Source organism: Medicago truncatula, chromosome 1 (genome assembly GCF_003473485.1).
Source record: "Medicago truncatula cultivar Jemalong A17 chromosome 1, MtrunA17r5.0-ANR, whole genome shotgun sequence".
NCBI lineage: Eukaryota > Viridiplantae > Streptophyta > Magnoliopsida > Fabales > Fabaceae > Medicago > Medicago truncatula.
Window position 1 is genome coordinate 41811393 of NC_053042.1, and position 27234 is coordinate 41838626.

At 32.2% G+C, this 27234-nt stretch overlaps 2 protein-coding genes across 2 annotated transcripts; one reads left to right on the forward strand and one right to left on the reverse strand.

Annotated features, from left to right (window-relative positions):
• Positions 1-339: 339 nt before the first annotated feature.
• LOC11406494 (enolase-phosphatase E1) lies at positions 340-5943 on the reverse strand. Its single transcript, XM_003591208.4, has 2 exons — positions 5499-5943; positions 340-4047 (listed from the first exon to the last, which is right to left on the reverse strand). Exons 1-2 carry the CDS (start codon positions 5550-5552, stop codon positions 703-705), a joined length of 3399 nt encoding a protein of 1132 aa, XP_003591256.1. The 5' UTR covers positions 5553-5943; the 3' UTR covers positions 340-702.
• An 18701-nt stretch (positions 5944-24644) lies between these two features.
• On the forward strand, positions 24645-26578 carry LOC11409551 (transcription factor MYB61). The gene is made up of 3 exons (XM_003591213.4): positions 24645-25091; positions 25196-25325; positions 25395-26578. The coding sequence occupies exons 1-3, from the start codon at positions 24959-24961 to the stop codon at positions 26239-26241; spliced, it is 1110 nt and encodes a 369-aa protein (XP_003591261.1). The 5' UTR covers positions 24645-24958; the 3' UTR covers positions 26242-26578.
• Positions 26579-27234: the final 656 nt, after the last annotated feature.

Sequence of the window (27234 nt, forward strand, 5' to 3'; positions counted from 1 at the left end):
AGGCTATATAGTAACAATTTCGACTTTTGCGCCAAAACTCCCATCCTTCACATTCATGTAATGATTGGCAATAACTTTTTAGCTCTCTCTTTATTTTCTTTCTTTGCAATTCTCATTCTCTGTTAGTTTTGGTAATTCACTGAATTGAATTACTTGGTATTATTCACAAGACATGTTTGAGAGCTAAACCAGAGTACAAAATGAGAACAAACTCTCTTAAGGCATTCAAGAGGCCTTTTCTCTCCCACACTATATGTCTTACAACCATATGAGAACTGATAGTTATTCTAAACACTTCTTTAGTTAGCAAGTACAGTCGATACATAAGGATTGAAACAATTTGGCAATAAACAATCAAATACTAAATCATCATTCATCACAGCTAATTGTACAGAAGTACAAGCAAGTCATTTTTAAGCCACAGAATTAAAATTGCTTCCATGGTTTACAAACAACAACCAATAACAAACTGCAGATATTCAAAAGAATAAAGCAGAAGAAAATAATCAAATCTTACAGTACTGCCTAAAGCATGGCCTAGACCATCTGCTATATACACTGCACTCTGCACACCTTTTTGCATTCAAACAAATTCAAGAGAAAATATTGAAGTATCAAAACCAACTTATATGCTATAATATAATGCTATGCACCACGAAAACGAATATGTAATTGTGCAAACTTAATTCTCACTCTGTCCCGTTATTTGACTTTGATGTCCCCCTTTGGATCTGAGGACAGGTTTTTGGAGGATGGAGATTTTCCAGTGATAGCCTTCTTTGCTTTCACTAGTGACTGTTTTACCTTTGCTATAATGTTGTTTGATTGCTTCTGAGCTGGCTTTGCTGGAGTTTCTTTTGGAAGGTCCTTGGATATTGTTGTTGTATCATTTTCCTTGGTGGATTCAACCTCAGTTTTCACTGGCTCCTCAATTCGTTCTTTCTCCAAATTATCCACTCCATTTTGAATAGTTTCCTCCTCGTCTTTTTCGAATTTAGATGCAAGTGTTTCTCTAACAGGTTCATTTACAGCTTTAGAGATTTCTTCCACCTTTGTCTCGGTCTCCCCTGCTTCAATTGTAGCTGTCTTTGCCTCATTCTGTTCTCTCGAGGATACTTGGACAGCATCAGATGCTTCTGGTTCCTTCTTTTCATCCTCTGCAGCAACAACAACTTCTTTCTTGCCATCTTCTACAACAATCTTTTCTTCAACTTCAGGAGAAGGTTCCACCAGATTTGCAGGGGTTGTCTGAACTTGTGCAGCATTAACCGTTGTGTTAGGTTCAGTTTCCTCTTCTTTGATGGTGCCATTAGATCCTTCAGTTTTTTCAGTTGCTTGCTCGGGCTCCACTTCCTTAATAATTTCCCCAACTTCCTCACCTACTTGTAATTGTTCACTTAGCTTTTCCTCCACTCCATTAGACAGAGGATCAATGTTCTCTTCTTTTACAAGAATTGCTTCTGACCCAGAGTTGTTGGTCTCTTTCACCGCCTCAATATCCGAGTCTTTTGGAGGGTGAACCTCCACTCTATCACCTGTTTGTTCTTGATTTTCAGTTTCTTCCTTTGGTTTCACTTCTTCCTCTTGTTTGAATGATTGAATTCCTGGTTCACTTTGGTTTTCATCCACTTCAGTAACCACAGGCTCTACTTTCTCTGTTTCAGCTGGCCCTGCTTCGTCGTTCTTAGTCTCTTTCAGTATCGCTGCCTCAAATTCTAATTCTCTTGACTTTTCTTCTACAGCAATGACATCATTGGTTTCTGTAGACTGTTCTGGAATTGAAGATGCGTTTGGTTGCTCCTCTTCCCTTCGTTCCGTTGAATGTTGTTCTGGTTCTTTCTGATTTTCCTCAACTTCAGTAACCACAGGTTCACCTTTTACTGTTTCTGTAGGCTCAACTTCAGTAGCCACAGGTTCTTCTTTTACCGTTTCTGTAGCTTGAACTTCAGTAGCCACAGGTTCTTCTTTTACCATTTCTCTAGGATCAACTTCAGTAACCACAGGTTTGACTTTTACTGATTCTGTCAGATCAACTTCAGTAACCAGGGGTTCTTTTACTGTTTTTGTAATTTCAACTTCTGTAGCCACAGCTTCTTCTTTTACTGTCTCTGTAGGATCAACTTCAGTAACTATAGGTTCGTCTTTTACCGTTTCTGTTGCCTCGAATTCAGTAGCTGCAGGTTCATCTTTTACCATTTCTGTAGGCTCAACTACAGTTGTCACAGGTTCTTCTTTTACGGTTTCTGTAGCTTCAACTTCAGTAGCCACAGATTCTTCTTTTACTGTTTCTGTAGCTTCAACTTCAGTAGCCACTGGTTCTTCTTTTACTGTTTCTGTAGCTTCAACTTCAGTAGCCACTGGTTCTTCTTTTACTGTTTCTGTAGCTTCAACTTCAGTAGCTGCAGGTTCGTCTTTTACCGTTTCTGTAGCCTCAACTTCAGTTGCCACAGGTTCTTCTTTTACCGTTTCTGTAGGCTCAACTTCAGTAGCCACGGGTTCTTCTTTTACTGTTTCTGTAGCTTCAGCTTCAGTAGCTAGAGGTTCTTCTTTTACCGTTTCTGTAGGATCAACTTCAGTAACCACAGGTTCGTCTTTTACGGTTTCTGTAACCTTAACTTCAGTAGCTGCAGGTTCTTCTTTTACTGTTTCCGTAGCCTCAACTTCAGTAGCCACAAGTTCTTCTTTTAGTGTTTCTGTAGCCTCAACTTCAGTAACCACGGGTTCTTCTTTTACTATCTCTGCAGTCGCAACTTCGGTAACCATGGGTTCTTCTTTCACTGTTTCTGTAGGCTCCACTTCGATGATTTTGGTCTCTTCCGATATCGCTGCTGCTGTCTTCTCCTCATTGGCCTCGACTGTAGATTCAACAATTGCAATTGCTTTTGGTTGCTCTGCCTCTTCTGATTTTTCTTGTGATTCTTTTTCCGGTTCTTTTGTTACTTTCGGCTCTTCTGTGGCCAGAGGCTCAAGCTCGGGCTTTTCTTCCTTTTCGGCACTTGTTTCTGAAATTTCAGCTTGTTTCACCTTCTCTTCAAATTGATTAGTCTCAGTCGCATCACTTGATTTTTCAGTGGTTTCAGCTTCTGGAATATCTTCTATCTTGGGTTGATTCTCTTCATTGGTTTCTACAAGTTCCTTTTCTATCTGCTGTGATGTTTCCTTCGCATCAGATTCAGTGGATGGTGTCTCATCATGATGGCTTATCGCTGTATCATTTACTGGTTCTGTGACACTGATAGTTTCTGATTCAGTTATCAGATCTTTCTCCTCTTTCGGATTATCTGAAACAGTTTCTATTGGTACAGAATCATCAGTTTTTTCTGCAGCAACAGCAGGCTCAGCCTTCACTTCATCTTCTTTTTCTACACCTGGATTTTGTGCATCATCAATTATGTCAGGTTTCAGACTATCTTCAGCAGAAACATTCAATGCTGAAGAATCATCAGACTTTTCAATCTCTGCTGCTGCAAGCTCAGCCTTAATCTCATCACCTTCTGTCGTGGATGAAGGAGTAGCCTGACCTTGTGCATCGTCAGGCTTGCCATCATGTTTGTCTCCATCTTCATTGGCTAGGGAATTGATCTTTTCTGCAATAGCTTCGTCCTTTTCCGGGTTCACAATATCTTCAACAAAATCCTTCAATGCGGAAGAATCGTCAGACCTTTCGATCTCTCCTGCTGCAAGCTCAGTCTTCACTTCATCTCCTTCTGTATTCGACGAAGGAGTGGCTTGACTTTGTGTATTGTCCGGCTTGTCGTCGTGTTTGTCTCCTTCTTCATTGGCTAGGGAATTCATCTTTTCCGCAATAGCTTCGTCCTTTTCCAGCTTCACAATATCTTCAACTGAAACCTTCAATGCTGAAGAATCATCAGACTTTTCAATCTCTTCTGCTGCAAGCTCAGCCTTCACCTCATCTTCTATCTTCGATGAAGGAGTGGCTTGACCTTGTGCATTGTCTGGCTTGTCATTATGTTTGTCTCCGTCTTCATTGGCTAGAGAATTCATCTTTTCCGCAATAGCTTCGTCCTTTTCCTGCTTCACAAATTGCTGTATAATAAAAGATATAAAAACATTAATAGTTAAATCGGTAGTGCTTACTGAAGAGACGTATATGTATCAACAAAAATGGACGTTTTGAAAAGAAAGAAAACAAACTAGCGAACATTTTATGAAACATGGTAATTTGAAACCAGTAGTGAAAGTAAGGAGCTCATGGCCAAACTAAGGATGTGTTAGGATTGACTTATTTCAGTGTATTTTCTTGCATAAGCAAGCACTTGTAACGCTGTTTGAGAGAGCTTATAGAAACAATTTATGACATGTCCATAAGTTGTTCTCGGCTTATTTTCTTAAGCTCCCAATGATAGCTTATATCGAAATAGTTCTATTTTATCTTCCGTTATAGAAATAACTTATACAAGAGCATTTATATCATAACAGCTTATGTAACAAAAACATAATTAAGTTGTTTATCCAAACAGGTCCTAAAGCAGTGATATGAAGGATTCTTTTCACATAAATAGATTTGAAACATTCTCACATAACAAGAAAACACAGATGGAGGAATCACTGGAAAGTTTATACTTGCAAAAAGCACTGTAGTTCCAATATAGAAGAAAACATTCGGTGAATCTTTGTCATATCTTTGATCTACTGCCATATTGTTCTTTAGCTTATTCATAAATTTGTAAGTTTGCAGAAAATAGTTTGCGTAAATAACAAGATTCTTAAAATATTATAGTATTATTACATTTTGCATGATTCTAACTTGTCTAAGACTCTTGTTCAAAAGAACCCTGTAAGAGGGAAGGAATCATTGAACTTTGATAAAAGTTGAACACTTTTTCTTTCTTGCTTTTCCATCGTGTCATAGGACCTAATCCATGTGGACCATATCCATAGGACTACAAGTTTATCTACCATAAATTATTTTCTGAATTCCAATTTTTATATGCTTTGTGTTTGATATTCTTAAATTTCTAGCTATTCTCTTTTCATTTTTTACATGATCAAAGATTATGTTAGATTCACAATTTCTTGATGTACAAAAGAATATATGGATTCACTTCTGGAATACCATAATATACTATTCAAATTTATTTTTGCATGGTAAAGTTTTAATCTATGATTTTATACACACTACTCAAATCTCTCAGTACTTGCTCAATTTTAGTGACTTCCATAACTTTTAAAGTACAAACTAGTTTTTAGTCCGATTTGTCTCTTTATGTTATATGAATCAACAAATCTTTAAGATCTTAAGATTAACTTAATTATTATATGTCACCAATACAAATACAGATATACAATATTTTATAAAGTAAAACAAAATCTACTAGTTAACTTTGTTTATAATTATCCACTTAGTAAAGACATGTAAGCTTAATTCCACAGAAAGAAACATAAAAACATGTAGCCATGATCAAAATAACTTGTGCATAAAACAAGATACAATAGAAACAAGTTGAAGATCATAAAAACTTTGAATAGGAACAAACCTCATGAGTAGTAGAAGCATGATCAGATGCAAGCTCAACAGTTTCAGTAGCCATGATGAGAAATCGAAGCTAGGAAGAAAGAAGAAAAAGTGTACTACTAAGTGAAGTTGTTGAGAACTTAAGGTGTAGAGATTAACAAATAAAGAAAGTTTCAAGTGAAGGGAATAATATGGTTGGCAACAACTCTAGGAAAAAAGAAGGAAAGAATTACAACTTGTTTTTGCAATAAAAGAAGGACAGACTGTATATCACATGAGCTGGTGGTATACTATTGTGGACTCAATGATTTAGGAAGATGATTATTAGGATTAATGTGCTACTAAAGTTTTCACATTAAAATACAAAAAAGTATATGAAATAGAAAAGTTGATGATATAGCTGGATTGAGCTGTAGCAAAGTGACTAGCTTTATTTGAGTGATTAATGGGGACCAGATCAGTGTCAAGAAATTTTTGCATGCATTTAAACGGTTGAAAATTAAAAAATATTTTGGGCCCTTCTGTCAAACTAGATATAGATATATATCATATGATATCTCCTTGTTGTGGACTGTGGTTTTGTTAAGATTCCTCTTAAGCAAATTTTATTTTAATTAAATGTCTTTTTCAGATTATGGAAATGATTAATAAATATTGTACTATTTTTAGAATTAAAAAATTTAATTAGGGAAGATGCGCCTCCTTGCAAGATCGGATAATTACCAACTCAGCAATAATTTATGATAAAATGAAATTTATGTACAGCATAATATAATAAATAAATAAATACCGACCAATGTTATATAAAACAACTAACCATAATAAAACTCCCTCAAAAAAACTAGCAATAATAATAATAATAATAATCTTAAGACAACTTGTTTCTTTTAATTAAACAGCCATCATTTTTTTTTTTGAGAGAATTAAACAGCCATCGTTGTCTGTTTTATTTTGATTCTATGGACTAGTTTTTTTTGTAGTCAGGGTTTGAACCCTGGATCTTACATATATTATGCATTATCCTTACCAATTGAGATAAGCTCACGAGGACGTGATTTTTTTTAAATCAATATACATTATGGTTGCTGCTACTTGCTAACATAAGTCAAAAAAATTATCATAATTAAGGTGTGACGGCATTATTTTATTTTATTTTATTTTCAAGATTTTTTTTTGTCATAGTGAAGGCTTGAGGACATTTTTTTACGGAGACATTAATTTTTTTTTAAGGGAACATTATTTCTTATTTACATCAACTTTCTGCAGCAAATAGGGTTTGTAATGGTCTTTTTACACCAGGGCATAAAGAATCTGGTATAGTAGCACTTTATTTACATCAATAAGATTCATTTTATATATATAAAAAAATATTATTATTGCAAAAACTTCACATTGCTTTCCTTTTATTTTCTCTTTTCAAAATTTTGTACAAGAATAAATGAGAAAACAACTACTCCCTTTGTGTTTTTGTCCAAAAGAAAACATACTTCCTTTGTATCTTTTCTACTACCCAGTGTTTATTATTTACATTTCACTTCTTGTTCTCTTTTCAATAAATACTTATGAATATTATTGACACAATAATGATTAATGTTGTATTGAATTTTGAAAACTATAAAAAATTTAAAACGAAAGGATTAAAGCAAAAAAGTAGTAGTAATGGTTATTTTACGATCGTCCCCAAGTGATCCGATCTCTGTACCTTAATGTTATAAGATTAAGTTCGCATCACTAAGCTAATACCTCAAGTGTAAAAACGACAAATAAATATATATTTTCTATTCTACAAAAATTCATAAATTCATTTCAAAATGTCAAAAAAAAATATAATGACGTAAAATTTTACCAATTTTAAAAGGTCAGGTCTGTTCCACGATTGAGCAGTCGAATTTGCTTTGATTTTCAAACATAGATTAAGACATACCACTTCTATGAAAATGATGTTGCCTCATGTCACTTTAGAGAACACTGTTTCGGTTTGCTTGGTGGGTCATTGAGTGGCTGCTCCCCCTTCTCTAATTTGTTATAAGATCAAATAAACTTTTGTGAACATTATTGTACATATACGTGATATTATGTTGCTTTCCAATAGGATTATTTACTGTGCATGTTTTGTTATATTCAATAAATCCAGATTGCTAACATCACAGAAATATTTAGAATTATAAGAAGAAACCAACAAAAACACAAGAGGGCTGTGTTTATATATGCTTTGGATAATGTATTATAGTGTTTGTTTTGGATTCTTTTTGTAAAAGTTATTTTAATCACTTTCAAAATAGTTTTTTTTTTTTTTGCAAATAAGGATTTTTCCTTCTGAGAAAAGAAACGTGATCTGAAAAATTAAAATACTATATTTTTAAACTAATTTGCTTTGCTAATTCTTCTAAACAATTTGACATTGATGAAGCTCATTCACCGTTAGTCCTCAATTATTTCTTTATATTTTAAACTAATTTGAGAAGCTTGAATAAATTATTAAAAAAAGCTAACGAACAATCATACTTACCAATTAATGTTCATCTTGTTATATTCATGAATGGAAGTTATTTCCTGACCTATAAACAGAGTAACTAACTCATGAAGAGTTGAAAAGTATATCTCCAACCTTGTATAATCATATGAGAAGTTGAGACACATCCAATCATTTTATGATATCATATTACGATGTATCTTGTTGTTTGTTGATAATAGAGTACAAGCAGGTGTAGTGTCACCATTGAACAATAGTCATCGACAAATGTATGTTTGATGATTCAAAGTGAGTTTGCAAGGTATACACAGAGGCATATGATATCGTATGGATCATAAACGGAGGATAAGGCTAACTTTTTCCACTTAGGATCTAATTGTCAAGATTTCTTATGGATAATTTTGCGAGATTGTGTTGTGTTAATTATGCATTTTTAGGGGACTACCCTGTTGGTCATTTAGATTGCTTAGTAACATATCAGATTCAAGTTCTAAGACAATTCATGTTACATCCCAATCTAAGATCATGTTTTATAATTAGTTTTTTTTTTATTTGTTTATAGTTATACTTGAACCTCTCATTGATTCGAAACAAAATATTGTCGAAGTTTCCGTTGATTCTAAAGGCAATTTTGAATGAACTGCTTCGCGCATGTAACAAAGCCTGAGATTTTGAAAAATAAATAAATAAATAATAGGAAGAACAAAATTGGAATCAACAATCTGCTTTTGGATAACATTCAAAAACAAGAGAAAAGACTTTTTCTCTTAAGATTCATTGTGGGTTGAGTTACTTAAAATCAATGTAGATCATACACTTTAAAAATAGATCTTATATAAAGTGGTATGACTTGGGTGAATTTCATCCCATAAATAAAAGTGTTAAAAGGAATGTTAAAAAAGATAGTGTTTCTAGCATTCGTGTATATCTAAGATATGGTGAACTATAAAATTTTAATAACTATAAATTGGTTGGTAAGATTTTGTAGCTGATATTTTTTATAAACAAGACACTCATGATCAAATTACAATTGTCTCCTGAGTCCAAAATAATAATAATATGATTGTCTTATTGAATTTAAATTTGACTATTATGATTACAAAGTCAAACTATTACTATTGAGTTGACACATTGTAGAGACATATATATGTATTTAAAAACTAATTCACCAATATAATATGGATTAGTATCCTCTCATGTTACAAAAAATTCTTAAAGAAATAATGTACAAGATCTAAACCCTTAATTTATAAAACGAGAGGATTTTGAAATTTGAAAGAAAAAAAATGAAGAAGACTTTTTTTAAGGGAAATAATGAAGAAAAATTTATTAAAGGTTGAGATTAGGGCTTGATAAAACATGAGAGGAAAATAAATTGAGAGGCTCCTTATCTATATAATATGAAGTGATGGGTCGTTCTTTTAAAATTGGAGGTTCTTGTAAAATTGGAGGCTCGACTCTCATAATAAAGATATGTCTCTAATAAAAAAAGGGAATGATATTTGAACAACTATTTTGTTACAACTTTTGGGACAACCTTGTTGTTCTCTCTTCTCATTGGTCAAAAACAATGGAGAGAGAAAAAGGAAGAGAGAGAATAAGAAGATAATGTGAGTATGATAGAGAAAATTGTACAAATATCATTTTATTTTAAAAATGTGATTTTTTAAAATAATAATTGCATTGTATTTTTATTTGTAAATATGTATTCAAATGGGGTGAAGAGTTTGACTGAATTGGATGAAGAAAAAAGGGTATTTAAGACATATAGATCTCAAATCAAGAAAAGAGGATCAAAAGAACACCACCATCAAGATTCTACCACTATGCCGAGTGTTCAAACTTTGAAATTTTACAACGCAATTAGTATATATATTCATATTTTACAGGCGTTAATTACAAAAAAAAAAAAAAAAAATTGGGCCCCAAAATTTTGGAACCCCAGCTCCATAGAGTGGAGCTATTTGCACCTTCCCAAGAACAGCCCCGAGTGATGATGCATGGGATTCCATAAATTAGGCACGGTCCTACCTTTTTATTACATTGTTTGATATTTTTAATGTATATAATTCATTTTGAAGGAAAAATAAACCATACATTAATTTATTGTTTATTTATGAATTAAATTTACTTAAATTTGATCACAAATTATTTTTCTTTTTTTTTGCCCGGCTCAAATAAAATTTACTTAGAATAAAAAAAAAAACATGTTGAAAAACTAAATTATTAGCATCCCTTTTAAGCTGATATATGAAAATACGAATGAATTCCCTTCAAAAAAAAAAAGAAAATACGAATGAAGTACAATACTCAACATGCTTTATTGTCGTGAAGGATACTGTTTTTCCTTTGTCCAAATAAAGAATCGTGGACACATCACACATGCATTCATTAAATGCTAAAACTTGAATATTTCCACAAGAAAAACGAGTCTACAGAGAAAAGGAACAAATTACTGGTTTAAAGTAGACAAGTTTGGTATTTGACTCCTTTGACTCTATGATCTTACTCTTTGCTGTTATTGCATATCATGGAGAAAGCCAACCAATCACATGTCTGCATCTGTTTTATTTGATTAAGCATTTTTTTTTTTTAAATTGGGTGGGATATTTTTTTCAATAATAATATTTTGAATGATTTTAATCATTAATTTATTTTGAAAACTAAAGTTAAAATGGTTATATTCTTAAATAAATATTTGTTTGTTTCACGGCTCGAGGCATTATGGGGTGGATATCTGTCGCCATATTGCATCATGTTACGATAGTTTTTGGAAACATTGATTCAATTCACATCCAAGATTTCATCAGGAGTGTGTCTTGACAGATCCCGCCTCCTAGATTGGTTTCTCTTAATATAAGTTTAGGAGTGTTATTTAAATTTCACATGTCTTGAAATAAAATAAACAAATGAATATACGTCCTAAAAATGTACAATGTATCCCTATGGTACCATTATTCTCATCATTTCAACCCACATAAGAAGAATTCAGAGTTTGATCCTCTCATGCATGCGTCTCCATCCAATAAATAAAAAAGAGTGAATGGATGATAGAAAATATGCAGATGACTGGAAGAAGGAAAATGGCAAGAGAGATAGATATAAATGATATAGGGATGTGCATGATAACCAGTTCGAGGCCTAAACCCATAAGTGCATGATAACCGTATCGAATTCAGATATGCTCCATTTAAGTTAAGCTTCATTTACTCAATTTAAGGTTTGGATGTAAGACATGTTGCAAAAAAATATCTAACGGTTGAGATTTTAAATTAAAAAACAAATATTTGTTTAATAAAAATACATAATAATAACAAACAAATCATGTTCCTTTCTTCTCTCATATCGCAACAACCTTTTATTTATTTTTAATTTAAAATCTTAACCATTAGATATTTGTTTGCCACATGTCTTACATCCAAGCCCTAAATGGAGCTTAGCTTAAATGGAGCATACCTGAACTCAATCATATCTATATAAACCCATAACAATATAAACCGGAGGCGTGTAGAGAAATTGTGTTAACCCGCTGATTTCAAATTTGGATGCATTTATATGAAAACATTTATAACTCTGGTTTTAAATGAGAAGAGTCTTTGGTAATTTGGAGTTTAGCATTGATAGAAGTATTGTCTGATTAATAATTGTTCCACCAAATTCCACCAAAAATAGAATTCGGGTTTCCGAACTTCTTTCATTATTATTCTAAATTTCTAATTATTCTAATTTGTTGAACACTTCATTATTGATCCAAAATCCATCATTGACCGAATCAAACCAAATTTGCTCAAAACAAGTCCAAAATTTTGTGTTTTTTCATTGGCCATTACTTTTCCCATTATATGAGGTTCTCGCGCGCCTACTGTATTCTAAAATCCGAAGTATTTGTGTTTTTTAAGGTTTTATGGGTTTTTTTTTAACTTTTTATGTAGTTTGGATTCTAAAATCCGAACTATATAAGGCGTGTGAAAAACTCATATGGTGGGAAAAGAAACAATCTTTTTCATTTGCATTCCTTGTGTTTTTGGTTGTATGGGCTTTAGATTTGGGTCGTTATTTTATTTGGTCTGCTTGGCAAATTAGGAAGTTTCTTTAAGTTTCTTTTTACGCCCCCGTGATTTTTAGAAAATGCTTTTGTCTTTGCTTACTTATTAAATGGAAATAACATTCTTTTCTCCAGATTTACCATTGGACACGAGAAAACAACAACATTTCTTTTAAGTCTGGTTTGATAAATTTGGATAAGTGTGAATTTTAAGAAAAACGATGGTAAAACTATTTTTAAATTATAGTTAATGAGTCAAGGTGTTCGTGGCCATAATTATTTTTGAACTACAAATTTGGGACTAAATTGTTTTATATAGACTAAAACTTGAAATTTAAAAATATTATAGGAACCAAAAACATATTTAATCCTTTTTTAGCACCCTTCCTATCCTTTCTTGACGAGTCTACATATGTTCGTTTTTTTTAATGGAACATGAACATCTTATGATATGTTCCCGGTGATTTACCTTTTCCATTTTTATATATAAATCATTTTTGCTTTAATTATTTGGAAACAAAAATCATTTCTTATATTCCCTAAAAAAAATCATTTCTTATGTATAGAATAATCTCGTCTTTGATTAGATCTGGTAATCTGGAAATGATTGTGTAAGAAATGAGAGATCCAAGCTCCTTGTTGGCATTGAAAACATATTAGATAATTCAACAAGACATGAAACGAAAAATGATCCTTCCGATTCGTAGTGACACTGCCACTGTGCAAAAACAACAACAACGGTCATAAACATTTTACATTTATAGATATGCAAAAGAACCTCAACAACCTCAACTTAATTTTACAACTTTTTCATTTTTTAGCTTCAATCTTTTTTTTATAATAAGGCTTGATCCTTTAATTATGAAGATAGAGGAAATATGTGTCGAAGATTTTCTGCATAATTTTATTTTTTGATGAATTTCTACATAGGTGAGAGTAAAAGGTTGTAGAAGGTTTGACCAAAAAAATAAAAAAAAGTTGTAGAAGGTCATTTGCATAGGTCTACCGGTGGATCCTTATTTTTTGGATCCATATCAGGGCTCCCCTTTTACAAGCATGAGGATGAGGACAAGTTGAGTTGAGTGGCTCACGATGTTCTACTGTTTCTTCTTCTCGACATCCAAAACCGTAAATGACAATTGTGTGGGTCTTTGTTGAGGGTTTATGGTGGTGGATGACGTTGTCATTTTTGCACCACTTTTCTTCGGCCTTTTTAACACTACAGTTTTATTTTTGAGTATGTTTTCTATTTCTTCAAGTAGATCAAATTGAAACCCCGAATCCCCTTTCCATGTCATAGTTGTCAAGATCCGAGGAGTTGTTGGCGGCGAGGATTAAGAATGAGTTGCATAGAAATATTGTAGAAATACTAACATTCGAATCTAAAGAATTGTGCATTCAATATTTCTACTATATTAATACACTTAGAAAATACTAACATGTTTCGTGTTAAAGAATTTAATATAGTAGAAATATCATCTTAACAATTGCGCATTCAATTTCTTAAATGTTAAAAATTTATTACTTATGATATAAATTTTGTTACTTTTGTTGTGCTTTTAAAAAACAATTTAAAAAAAAAAAAAAAGTTATCATGATCCTTAATCACGCGACAACGATGAGTCTCCAATGCGACCCAATCTTAAAGCAAGTACTGTGAACAAAAAAGATAATGAAATTATTCGGACAGCAAAACAGGCATGTTAAGGGACAGAAAAATAATGGATTGGCCTAGACTAGTTTTTTTTTAACAAAACATCTGAAATGAAATTGATTGAGAAGACATAACTCCTTATTAGAATCTCAATTAGTTCATGAATAAGTCTACCAAAATTCACAATCAAGTAATGATGTAAAATTTATCAACAAAGTTGACTACAGAGCAAAATTGCAAAAGTGAAAATGTAATTATTCAACGATGGGGTACAAGGGAACATTTCAACTAGACAATGGTTTTCATAAGTACTACTAATTGATTGATGGGGTTAACACTTTTTTGTGGTGGGCTTGGGCTTATGAATATTAATTACTCCCTCCGTCCCTAATTATATGACCCTTTTGCTAAAATTACGGGAATTAAGAAAGTGGATATTTGTATTAAAGTTGTTTGTAATCACTGTTGTTTTTACAATATTATCCTTAAGAAAGAGAGTTAGTTTATGTTTTCCATATGCTATTTATTTCTGATTGAAGAAAAATATGTATAATAAATAGGGGCATGTATGTAAAGAAATAATTAATGTAGTTGAAAATAACAAAGGGGTCTTATAAAAAGGGACAAAAAAAATTCTCAAAAGGGTCTTATAATTAGGGACGGAGGGAGTATTAAAAATTCTTAGACTATTACTTTTCCACCCTGCTGCCTTCTCGTGCACCCTGCAAAATTTACTAAAATACATTGGTTCGGATTACATAATCCGAATCAGATTGTTAGTGATTTCCGAAAACAGAAATCTGGACCAGATATTATGTAATTTTCTGTGTCTTTCTTTGATGTCAAGGGTCTCTGTTGACCGTTATATGAACCCCACACAAGCTGCAATGCATTGCAATTGCAGGGTTCTTATGAACGGTCAACAATGACCATGACAACATCAACACCCCTAAAAAACTAAAAACCATTTGAAGAAAATATAAGAAAAGAGGTGAAGTGAAGAATGAAGGTATTTGTTGAAGATGGAAGCCTTTTTATAGCCTAAAACAAGTCCTAGGTCATTAATACAGTCAATGAAAACGTGTTAGTGGTTGTAACGGTCCAAACCCACATTAATGACTCTGAATCTTTCCGGATTTTACATTCCGGAATGTCCTTAGCCCTATAGGAAGTGTCAACTTTTCCCTCGTTCACCACCATTATCGCATTAATCCGGAAAATATATTCCGGAAAACAGATGTGCTTTCCGGATTATATATTTTGGAATGCATCAGTCATGGTCGGTGGTCTGCACCACACGTTTTTGTTGGTGGCAAGTAAAAAAAGTGGTAAAACGCGTTTTTTGACTGCATTTATGGCCTCCCAACCGTTTTTGACCCACCCCTCCCTATAAATGGCCTTTCATAGATAAGGGTCTCGTTGAAAACTTTCAGGGTTTGTATGAACAATCAATGAGGATGGAACCGCGCTGCAACGAAACGCGGTTCATCTAAGGGTCGTGTGGGTCAGTGTGGTTCTTAGCTTGCCCTGTCTGGGCGTAAGTTTGACCACCCCCCATCTCCCTCAGGGGCATTGTTTTCTTCTTCCCGCCTTCCTCTTCCCTCCTCCTCCGGTTTTCCTACAATAGGCAAACTACTAGTATGTCCCATCACATACCAGTGGTTAGGCTCTTAGGAGATTAGAATTAGGCTCATATTGTTCATATATTAATAAAATAAGTTGTTTTTATGTTTTTGTTTTTTTACTTCTGTTTTTTATTTTATTTGCATTTTATTTTACGAATTTTGAAGATTAAAATTGCAAAACTTCTGGTAAAACATTATTCCGGATTTTCAAATCCGGAAACATCTGCAAAATTCTAACAAAACAATCCGAAAAACGAAATCCGAACCAGAGGTAAAATTGGAAAAGAATAGGGCGCGCGAGGAAAGACATTGGGTGGGAAAAGTAATAGTCAAATTCTTATAATTTTAACTTGCTATTCAAGTTAATTTTGTGTTTATTGGGTCTTTTTCCTCTCTCAATTTATTACACATAACAAAGTAACTAATTGAATAGTTAGTTAATAATAATGACTATCATGAGGGACTAATCTTCTAGTAATTAACGTAATTATGTCATGAATGAGACTCTGCTCAGCTGTTTATGTCATCATCGCTAATTGCTTGACAAGACCAAATATTAATTAAGATGTTTATAGAGACAAAATTAATTAAGATGTTGTTAACAAAAACTTATGAAATATGCATGTGCCTGTGTCTACAACAAGCTTTAATGGGCCAATTTATCAGGATAACACAAGTCTTCTCAGATTTGAAATTTTTGTGACCCATATATATAGTATCCAACAGAATGAATGTGGAAGCTGGTTTGCCACAATTTCTTCCCCGTCATTTTTGTACTACTTGAATTGAATATAACTCATACATACTCTCCTCAAACTCACATGAACTTCCAAGAATATAACTCATATATTTGTTGTGGGTGCCATTTAGAATGGACCTTTACATGTATTGGTCCATGATGGACAAATTTATGAAAACCATTTGATTAAGTACACTTTATGATCTTATCATGTACTCTCTACCATATAATATTTCCTTTCTTTTGCTCCCTCTCATCTCTTTAGTTTTACTCCCTCTCACTTGTCACCTCTGTCTTTATTCCCTCTCTTCTCTTTTCAGCGATAATTGATCTTCTTCAACCCCATAAGTCATGGCTATGGAAGCAAGTGATTTTGTTTTACTATATGTTCTTGAGATAAATGATGATTCAACTACACTCACTAGCTAAACCTATGGTGACTTGCTAAGATGTTTAATTTAATTTAATTTAATGTGTGAATAAATTTAATTTCTAAATTTTCCACGTCTTGTTTCAATTTCACTGATTCTTTTCTTATCAACACAAGATAAAAAGAGAAAAACAAAAGCATGGAGAGTAGTGCTTAAAAACACATAAGGAGAAATATCCAACACCAGGAAAAAAAAAACACTTATGACGCTCATCGTTCCTTAAAAAAAAACATTATGTAAATAAAATAAAAAATCCACCCATCAAGAAACCAAAAAAAAAGAACGTTTGATTTTTTTTTTTTGAGATAATGATGAATTTTTATTTTAATTAATAAATAGATGAATAAAATTGGGAGGGATAGTGTGTAGAAGGTGCATAGCACTATTGTGATGATTAGATTAATCAAAAGGTAAATAATATTGGTTCAGTATGGACAATTTTTTCTACGAGTCCATTTTATACGCAACCTTTGTTGTGTTCTATTTTGCATATAAATGGTTGAAATCCCAAATTTATTCAAAAGATTGCTATTGAATCAATGGTCTCCTATGCTTGCTATGTTGAAAATATATTGATAATAAGAAATACTTAAATAACATTGTTATGGTCATTCTTTACAATCGGTCAAAAAAAATACTGTCAGTAATTTTTTAACCTAATGCATCTCAATTTTCATTAGAAATCTTGTACAGATATGACGGTACATCTATGAATAGGTGAGAGCTAACAAAAAATATGATTCCCTTTGCTAAAGCGTGAGCTACCCTTCCAGCTAAATCCGACATAAGAGTTTTAAAAGATAGATTAAAACAACTGTTTACAAACATTCATAATATCGCTAATTTCGGTGATGTTAAAATAGTCGACAACCTTTTCAAAACCAAGAACGAAATCCTTATGATAAAAATGAAGATATGTCGATAAAATACTATTAAGCTTTGTTTGCGAGTTGGAGGGGAAGAGAGGGGAGGGGTTTGAAGAAAAAAAACAATGAGCAAGTGAAAGAAATATAGGACAACGGGAGGGGAGGGTTTTGGAGTGTTAATTTTTCTTCATAATACAAAATTCTCCTTATTTGAAAGAAATAAAACATTGTATTCGAGGAAGAAGGTTTTGGGAAATTTTGGAGGATTTATATGAATTCTTTAAATTTAATCGATGTTGATATAATATTTTTAAAATTAAAAATATAGTAATCATAAGCATTAACTTATCATTATCTAAAAAACGACTCTTTCAAAAAAATGTGGAAGGTTTTGTTTATTTTCCACCCTCCAAAGTCTTCCCCTCCCCTCCTCTCTCCTCCAAACTCCCAAACAAAGTCTTGCTATTATCAAGCTGCAACTATTATTTCTACTGCATCATGTAGCTTATTTTAATCAAACAGGTACAAATTTTTTACTATTGGAACTACCTAAAGTTATGTCATGAAATAATGAGATATAACGATTGCTCTTTCTTGTCAATTAGTTGTACGTTGTAGAATTAGATTATGAAAAGATGGTTTTAAGGATAATGCAGAAGCATCTTCATTTTTCAAGGGCATGTGGATTATGTCTCCCTCTCGTTCAATGCTCATTATGATTTTCTTCATGAATTTCACTTCACAAAAAAAAAAATAGTTACATATATAAAGTCATTAAGCTTTTAAAATAATATCGTTTGCTTTACTTGGATCCAATCGTTGTTAGTAGTACTTATTGATATCAAAGCTTTCAACGTGATAAGATAGGCCTTGCAGAATATTTGCCTAGAGTTTCCACGTATGAAGCTTGGATAAAGGTACAGTTAGGATACGTTAACAAAAAAAATTGTTAGCTTCGTCGTTGGGTATATATAGCTTAAAAAGTTAACATGATAATTATGAAGCCCCATGTATGTACGTGTTACCACCAATTTGTTTTGATAATTATGGGTTGACACTTTTTTCTTTTTCCATACCACCACTCATATACCATCTCCTTTGGCATTTTTTATTTCTCTTCTCTTTTATCATTCCATTTCTCTCCCTTCCATCAAACTTGTCAGTGTAGAATGAAGTGTTTGCCATATAAAGTGGTCAATGTATCACTACTCTTTTGTTTCAACTTGTCTTTGTTTTAAAGTTTTAGCTGGTTTTTTTGTTACCGTTTTCTAAGGTATTGTCCACTTTGAGAAGGGTAAAGGTTTATAAACTACCATTAACCTTTTTTCTTTTCAAGCAACTTGAACATTATTAGTACATGAAAATAGAGTTCTTAGATTGCAATGAAACAGTACAAAAACCCTAAATTCTGTGTATTCTTCAGTATTATGGTTATGTTTTTTCAGCTTGAATCTGGAAAAAACAATAATATTTGGAATAAAGTTTAGACCAAGGCCAAGTGTCTTTTCAATATGTCAAACATGGAGGGGCGTTTGTGAATACTATAATTGCTTGGACCGTGTTGTTTAAGGGAGAGAGGGCTCCTTGATAAGACAAGATTAATATTGATGTTTCATTTCAACATTACTAATCAATGATTTTCTAGACTAATTTAAAGCAAATTAACAAAAAGAATAAAGTTCAATACAATTAAGGGTGTTTAACACTTCTTTAATCTTCCTTCCTCATTTGTGGCACAATGCATTGGACCTAAATAAAAAGTTTGATTATAAACATGGCCTACCAAGATTGATTAATAGAACATATTCACATTGACAATAATGCCAGACAATTCTTTTCATATGCAGGTTCTCTTTGGTGCAGAAAATATTGAGGGACCGGTGGCTCAATTTACTATAATTTCTATACAATTTCAATTTTTCCAAAAGGAATCCCAGCTCATGCTCTTGTGAGACAAATACACAGCAAAGTGTACAAGTACTAATCAAATTAATTTTACATATATAATCAATAAAAAGAAAATTAATTATCATATCTTTTGTTGGGTAATTTATAAAAAAAAAAAAAAAAAAAATTACATAATCAAATTTTGAATTTGTAAGTGTTTATCATAAAAGCAAAAAAAATAAAAAAAATTGTCCTACTTGATATTGAGATAAGAACACAAAGGTTAATTTGTACAATGGAGATACTTAAAGATTTAGTTTGTACCCTTTTTATACGGGGTACTTCCAAACATGAGTGGTTCTAATTATTCCAACAACAAGAATGAAATTGCTACTTTTTCATATGTCATACTCATATAGTTGTTACCAAAAAAATACATATGTCATACTCATATCTAGAAATATTTGCCCTTTTTAGTAAATAGAAATTATAGAATAGTAGCTAAAATAATGTTACTCCAACACAATTGGATTGGATCTCAAAGGGTGCAAATTAAAGCAAAGACCTAACTAGAGAATTATGTTCAAGGATTTTACCTTGAAGCTAGTCATTAGTCTTTAAACGTGGTTAATTAATCTGGTGCCCTTCAATTAATTATCTCTACACACTAAACTTTGATGAGATATGATGAAGTCCAATTTTAGATTTTGTTACATTATAGCTAGCTGTTTCGTATATATGTTCCCAATCATTTGCTGTCAGAGAATATTGATTCCCATAAAATGAGACATCAATTTTGATTGCAAGGAATCAAAATAAAAAGCAAAAAAAGACGACGAAGACGTAGCTTACCAACTTTTTTTTATTCACATTTATACGACCCAATTGATTTTTTGGTTATATTATATAGTAGCAAATATACAAAAGACAACGAAGCCGACACATATTATTAACGTATAGTAATGGAAAAATATCAACATTTTACAATTTTTGGAGTTTGACTTGGCTTAACAGCTCATATGAAAATATGAAATACTATAAGATAAGTCTGCAAGCTTATGATGAGGTGCGGATATTTAAAGTATCTCATAATTTTTTTTATTTATAATTTAAATGTACAATGTATACAATTGGATGGCTGCATTAGGACATGGCTAAAGCCATGGAAGCATCACAATGTCAGAGCCAACACAGGCTTTCGTATAAGATAATATTGTTTGTGTGTAGACGAAATGTCTTACACCATCGAAAATTCACACAAATGCGAGATCTAGAGTTATAACTTAAGTGAATGTGTATAATCTAACGATATTAGTATATTGTCGATTGAAATAATAGCATGTTTGGAATGACGTTAGTTTTTCCAAAAGCACATCTGCACAGTACCCAATGCAATTCTACTGTAATCTTAAGAAATTGGTAACTGAGCTTCTGCGTTAACGCCTGCTTTTGCCCTAATTTTGAAAAAAAAAACATGGATTACAATCGCGTATCCAAACAGAGACTATGTTTTATAGATGAGGATAATACTGATTTTTTTCCGTTAATGATATTTAAGAGTGTGAAATTGTTGATGATGAAAAAATTAAGACCTGGTTTAACTTCTTTTGGTAAACTAAGTTCTACAAATATTCATGTAGACTTATCATTTGATATAACAAATTCTTTTAGCGGATTCAAACATCTATCATTTATGTCATTCTATGTTTTAGACTACTTTTACAAAGGCAACCACAACGAGATTACATCAGGGACAGCTTTGCAATCTCAAAGCAATCAATCTGAGTTACAACCACCATTTCAAAACTGCTCCTTCATCAATCATAAAACTGCAGGAGCTACTGTGTCATCGGTAGGTGGCCGATGGATGAAAAAAGAAACGAACATGTGTTGTTTAAAAGATGACTTTTAATCTCAAACATCTATTTTTAATATAAGGGTCGATATGTATTCCGATAATTCTCACATAAAAGTTATTCTCACTAAATATTGCCTCTACTATTAAAAAGAAATTGGATCCCTCTCCGATGTCAAACCATGTTGGTAGACCGTGTTTAATTGAACAAAATATTGTTTAATTTTTTTTATGTAATTTCATTTATAAAAATATTTTATTTTTTTCTTTTTCAGATAAATGTTTAAGAAATTATTAGGACAATTTTCTTTTTTTTTTACAAGTAGGACAATGTTTGTTAATTGTGAGAGGATAAATACATCATACATTGAGTATTGGTGGAATACTCTAGCTACGAAATCCCACATCAATTCATTGATTATTTAGTTTAAAATGGGTAAAAATGAAACACACCTTCTCTCTCAAACAAATTTTTTTATATACCATAATAGTAATATTATACATTTTATCTTTCACAAAAAGTTTCTCTAAAAAAAAAATCTTTCACAAAAAGTTCAAAAGATTGTGTATCGCGTGATGTGTTTTCTAGGTCTATGGATATTGTTTTTAAATGGGATCTTATTGTCTAGAAAGGATTAACGGTGTAGCTTGTTGTTTATTTGTCTTTCATTTTTGTGTAATTTTCCGTAAATATTGAGATTGAAATTTTACAATAATTTAAATATTTGATAACAATTTATTCATGTTAATTAATAGGTAGGCATGTTTTGTGTTACTTTTTGTGAATGGAGTACCTATTTAAATGATCAACAAGCAAAGAGTCTATTATTTTTCTATTGAATGGCCTTACCTTCCCCAAACATGCATGCTAATTACTAGCCAGTTCCTGATATAGTGATTTAACTATCTAGTTTTCTTTTTATGTTAGTCTTTGGATTCAAGTGGCCATTCAACTAAAGAGAGTGAAGACCCAAGTTCAAAGAATTGTAGTTTATGCATATGTAATCATTAATCCCCCTCCCCCCTTTTACATTTTAGGGAGTCCTCCATTCATGACGATAATACCCTAGCTAGCTAACAGGGTGGTCACATAAATGTTACATTATCTCATTAAATTAATGACCTTGTTTCTTTTAAATTGTCATTTTGAGATTGTTTACACGTAACTATGAACAAATTTTGTTACTTTAGTAGAATTATATTTTAGTATTTTATAAAATATTTTTAACTATTTGCTATCTTATATCCCACTTGAATTGGTATAGTGGTATAGACTTGGAATTTAAAATATTAGGTGGTCTGAAATCGCGGCGGTCTTTTTTTTTCAGTTGATTTGGTTACTGTACGCTTGGATTGTGTGGAATGAGCGTAACTGCAGGTTATTTAAGCAGAAAAAAAATACTATGTTTTAATTATTAGAAAAAGTTAAGTCGCATTCTTTATGGTGTCTTCAAGCTAAGAAAGTCCGTTTTGTTTTTGGGACTCATATGTGGTGGTCGAACCCGCTTGTTTGTTTGGATATCAGCTTATTTGTATATGTATTCAGGTGCTGATTTTGTATATTTTTCGTAGTCTCTTTAGTACACCTTATGTTGAAGAGAGTGCGTGTCAGTGTTAATATATATCATTTTTGCTTGTTAAATAAAAAAAGGTTCAACTATCCCTAATAACAATTTCGATGAGTTAGTTTAGTTTTTCAAGATCAAACATGTAACCATTTTCTTTCCAAAGACAAACACTTTAACTATGACAGACAATGGTAATTTATTTATTGTATGTCTATGCAACATCTACAACCTAGCTAGATGTAGGATTGCCACTTTGGTCTGCCATTCTTTTGTGTTTTTGAAGTGACAAACACAACATTCACTTTTGATAAGATATAGCATATCTTTCTTCCCTCTATTTTGGATTTGAATACTTTGTAGTTTGTAGTCACTTGCATAGGAATGGAACTCAACTGTAATTTGGTAAAATTAAAATATTAGTCCAAATGTATATTTAAGTTTAAGACGAATTCGTCAAAAACATGTTAACATCGTGATTTTGTGAACCTCTAAAGTCTATATATGCCAAAGTTACGGTAGTTCACCGTCCTTCTGCAACCTCACGTTAATTAAAATGTGTGTGGATCTCCTATAGGTGTTTTATGGTGTGCCATAAAACATCCATAGTCCACATACGATCCATACATGCAATAAATCGTTTGATCTTCGTTCAGTGGTGGAGATTCATTAACCGTGTGAGCATGGCTGCCATTTTTATTTTGTAATATTCAATCATTCAAAATTGTCCTGTTTACGTATACATTTGTGAGGCAGAAATGCAGGCTACAAGAAATAAACAAAGGACAAATACATTATTGTTGACTGTCTCATTTGTATATGGAAGTACAGTTGTTTATTTCTATTATTAACTTTGGTTTTAGTACCCTACCTAAAAAAAACTACACTTTCATTTGTATATTTCCACACAACCACACACAAGTCGTATGAAGTCAGAAAATTGACATTGAAGAAAACCATATTTAATTCAAAAGATAAGTAATTTTCATATTGCAAAAAAAATGAACCATTGAGATAGTTAGTTGAATTTTCAGCAATTTTTAAGGGAAGAAATATGACCTTAACCTTCTCATATGTCAAAAGCAATTTTGCATTATTTATTCCTAAATGATGATCATATTGAAAAAAAATCATCTCATAAAAGCCAAAAACAAATAGAAACTTGTTCAAGAAAAGGAAAGGGTGATAGAGTTTTCAAAATTTTGAGCCTTATCACCAAAGGGAACAAAAGAACCTAGAGAATTAAGGTTTCTGTTATCATCAATTTAATGCACTATACTATATTTTGCATACCTTGCTACTCTCAGGATGTACTTGTCCACAAGAGAATTTTTCCTTTCTAATATATTTTAGTTAATTTATATTAATTCATATTACTTTACTTAGAGTAGGTTTAGACTAGCAAAGCTACCCCTTCAAATTCCATATATAGCATTATTTTTCAATTATATCATGCAAGAATGGGGACTTTTCGTCACATTTTATAACTTTCAAATGCACAATATAAGAATCTCTGGTCTAAGCAGCATGGCACATAACAACCAAGGTCGGTTTAAAGTGAGAACTTTCCTAGCTAGCTTTGTAGCATTTGTTTAGCAAAATTTGGTATATAATAATGATCATCACTCCTCATAAACTAATAACTACAATATAATAATATATTAGTTACAATTACATACAAAAAAGTCAAACTAGCTATATAACATTGTGATGTACTTGCACTACTCTCCTATATGCAACCATTGGATATGATGTAGCAACAGTTACATTTGGACCGTCCGATAATGATTGGTGGGTCCCATTTGATTATGTAGATTGTTTGTCCCGTGAAGAAGGGAGTAAAGTCATATATATACATGTATATATTTCATAAGAATTCATCGGATCTTAAAAAGATATGAATTTGAACACCGCTATCGATGTAAGGATTTCGTTAGTTATATATATATCTAAGTATATTTGTTAGCGGTCGTTCAGGATTGAAAATTTATGTGACCTTAATGAATACTATAGACCCAACACGCGTAAACTTTTATTAATAAAAAAATGTGACATATATATCTTTATTAAATGGTACCTGTCCAATAACCTATTGAGTACAACTTTCTCTCCTCTAAGTCTCTTCCTATTTATTCAATTCCCTATCAAGCTGCCATTTTATTTTTTTCAACTTGCTTGTCTAAGGGTCTCTCTTAACACTTTCTTCTCCTCACCCCACCAAACGTTCCTCCCTAGTTTCCACATAGGTTTCTTTGGACAGAAAAAACTTTAACATCTTTAAAAAAGAGTTTCTTCCAAAGCAAATTTTGTGAGTTGAAGATAAGATTTTGATTAACGTACACATGGGAAGACACTCTTGCTGCTACAAGCAGAAATTAAGGAAAGGACTTTGGTCTCCTGAGGAAGATGAGAAGCTTTTGAATTACATTACCAAACATGGTCATGGATGTTGGAGTTCAGTCCCCAAACTAGCAGGTACAAACATACATATATATATATATATATATATTTTATATTAATATTGTTTTTCAATGCTTCATTCATACATTTTCATCTGATATATATTTAATCTTTTACAGGTTTGCAAAGGTGTGGGAAGAGTTGCAGGTTAAGATGGATAAATTACTTGAGGCCTGATTTGAAAAGAGGAGCATTCTCACAACAAGAAGAGAATTTGATCATTGAACTTCATGCTGTACTTGGTAACAGGTAATTGTAATTTTAGAGTTTTGTTTTTTTAATTATGTGATGGAATTAATTGTTGTTGCTTTATATCAGATGGTCTCAGATTGCAGCACAATTACCAGGAAGAACTGACAATGAGATTAAAAATCTATGGAATTCATGTCTCAAGAAGAGGTTGAGACAAAGTGGCATTGATCCAAACACACACAAACCACTCTCTGAGGTTGAAAATGACAATGAAAAATCACTCACATCCAACAAAACCAATCAAAAAGGTTCAGTTTCATCCAATGAAGTTATGAGTTTGATGATTGAACCTACAAAACCTTCTATAGAAGGATACCCTCTAGAAGTTTCTACTACCTCAAAGATCAACAACAGTAGTAGCAGCAGCCATGAATTATTCCTGGATACCAGGTTTGGTAGCAGTTCAAGTTATTTTTCTTTCCAGAACTTGAACTATGGATCAAACATAGGGATTTCTGAAAATCCAAATGCATCATCTATTTGTTTCACACCAACTTCAACTTCTTCACAAATTATGTCAGATACAAATTCTGTTATAACTTCCAATATGCTCCATTCTGTATCACCCTCAATTTTCTCAACTCCAACACATGTTAAACCAACTGTTTCCGTTTCCTCGGTGGACGGAGTTCATAACTGGGAAGCAAGTAGCTACAACAACATTAACAACACAAACAACGGCGCTTTACCTTTACAAGAAGAAATGAAATGGTCTGAGTATCTTAACACACCATTTCTTATGCAGAATCAACCTTCTCCATCAATGTACACTGAAGCTAAACCAGAAACAGGTTTCATAACAGATGAATCATGTACTAGTTGGCAGCAGCAGCAACAACAAAATTTTCAACTTTCTGATATATATAGCAAGGATCTGCAGAGATTTTCAGTGGCTTTTGGACAAAGTATGTAGTCTGAAAGAGACAAAGATGGTGATGGATAAATTTCCTATATGAACTATATAGGTCAGAAGTTTCTTATGTTTCTGACCACAGGTGTGTGCTGTAAATTTCCCTTTTGATAAATCTTCCATATTGTATATGTGTCTGATACCAAAAAAAAAATATTACTTTTCAGCATTATGTAACAGTATAATAATTATGATTGATTCTATTCTATCTTATTCCAAATCATTTTTTCCCTCAAGCATAGAGGCAATACTTCTGAATAAGGTTTGTTCCAATTAGGCTTGAAAAATATATGTATTTTCATGGGAGTTTTGTGTATATATAGTTGAATGCATTTTTTTATAATAAGGGTTCAATTCAATGTATATAAGCATTAAGTTTATGGAGCGTGTGTATGAGTAGGTCCTTTTCAAATTTAGAATCCATTGAGTTTCTCTCACAATATCATAGCTGCAGAAGGGACCATATTTCTTAAATTAGTGTCTGTCATTGTCTTGTAAAGATAGAGATTGGTTTCACTTTTTTGAAAAACATGAGCATGAGCTCAACCCTCCTTCATAGTGATTGAAAGTCAAGAATGTATGTATATATATACATCATTTTTCTTCCTTTGCTTTTCTTGTTTGTTTGAAATAGTCCTTCACAGTTGTACTAAAAAAAAAAAAAACACTTTAGACAAACACTTATGGACACACCACCGACTATATAGGTATGAAATTCAGTTCATTTCATTAAAGGCCACAAAAAATAACTTATTAACATATTTTCTTGATTAAAGTTGTTGTACGGACACAGTGATGCAATCAATTTTTGAAGGAGATATTTTATTATTCCCAAAGGGTTGTTCTATTAGTCCCTTTAACCCTTTAGGTGATATAAATCTATTTTTCTAAGAGTCTAACGGTAAAACGCACACACACTAAATACAAAGAAAATAGATATTGCAGATCTGAATCTACACCCCAACATATCAAATATCTCTGCAACTTTTTTACCAT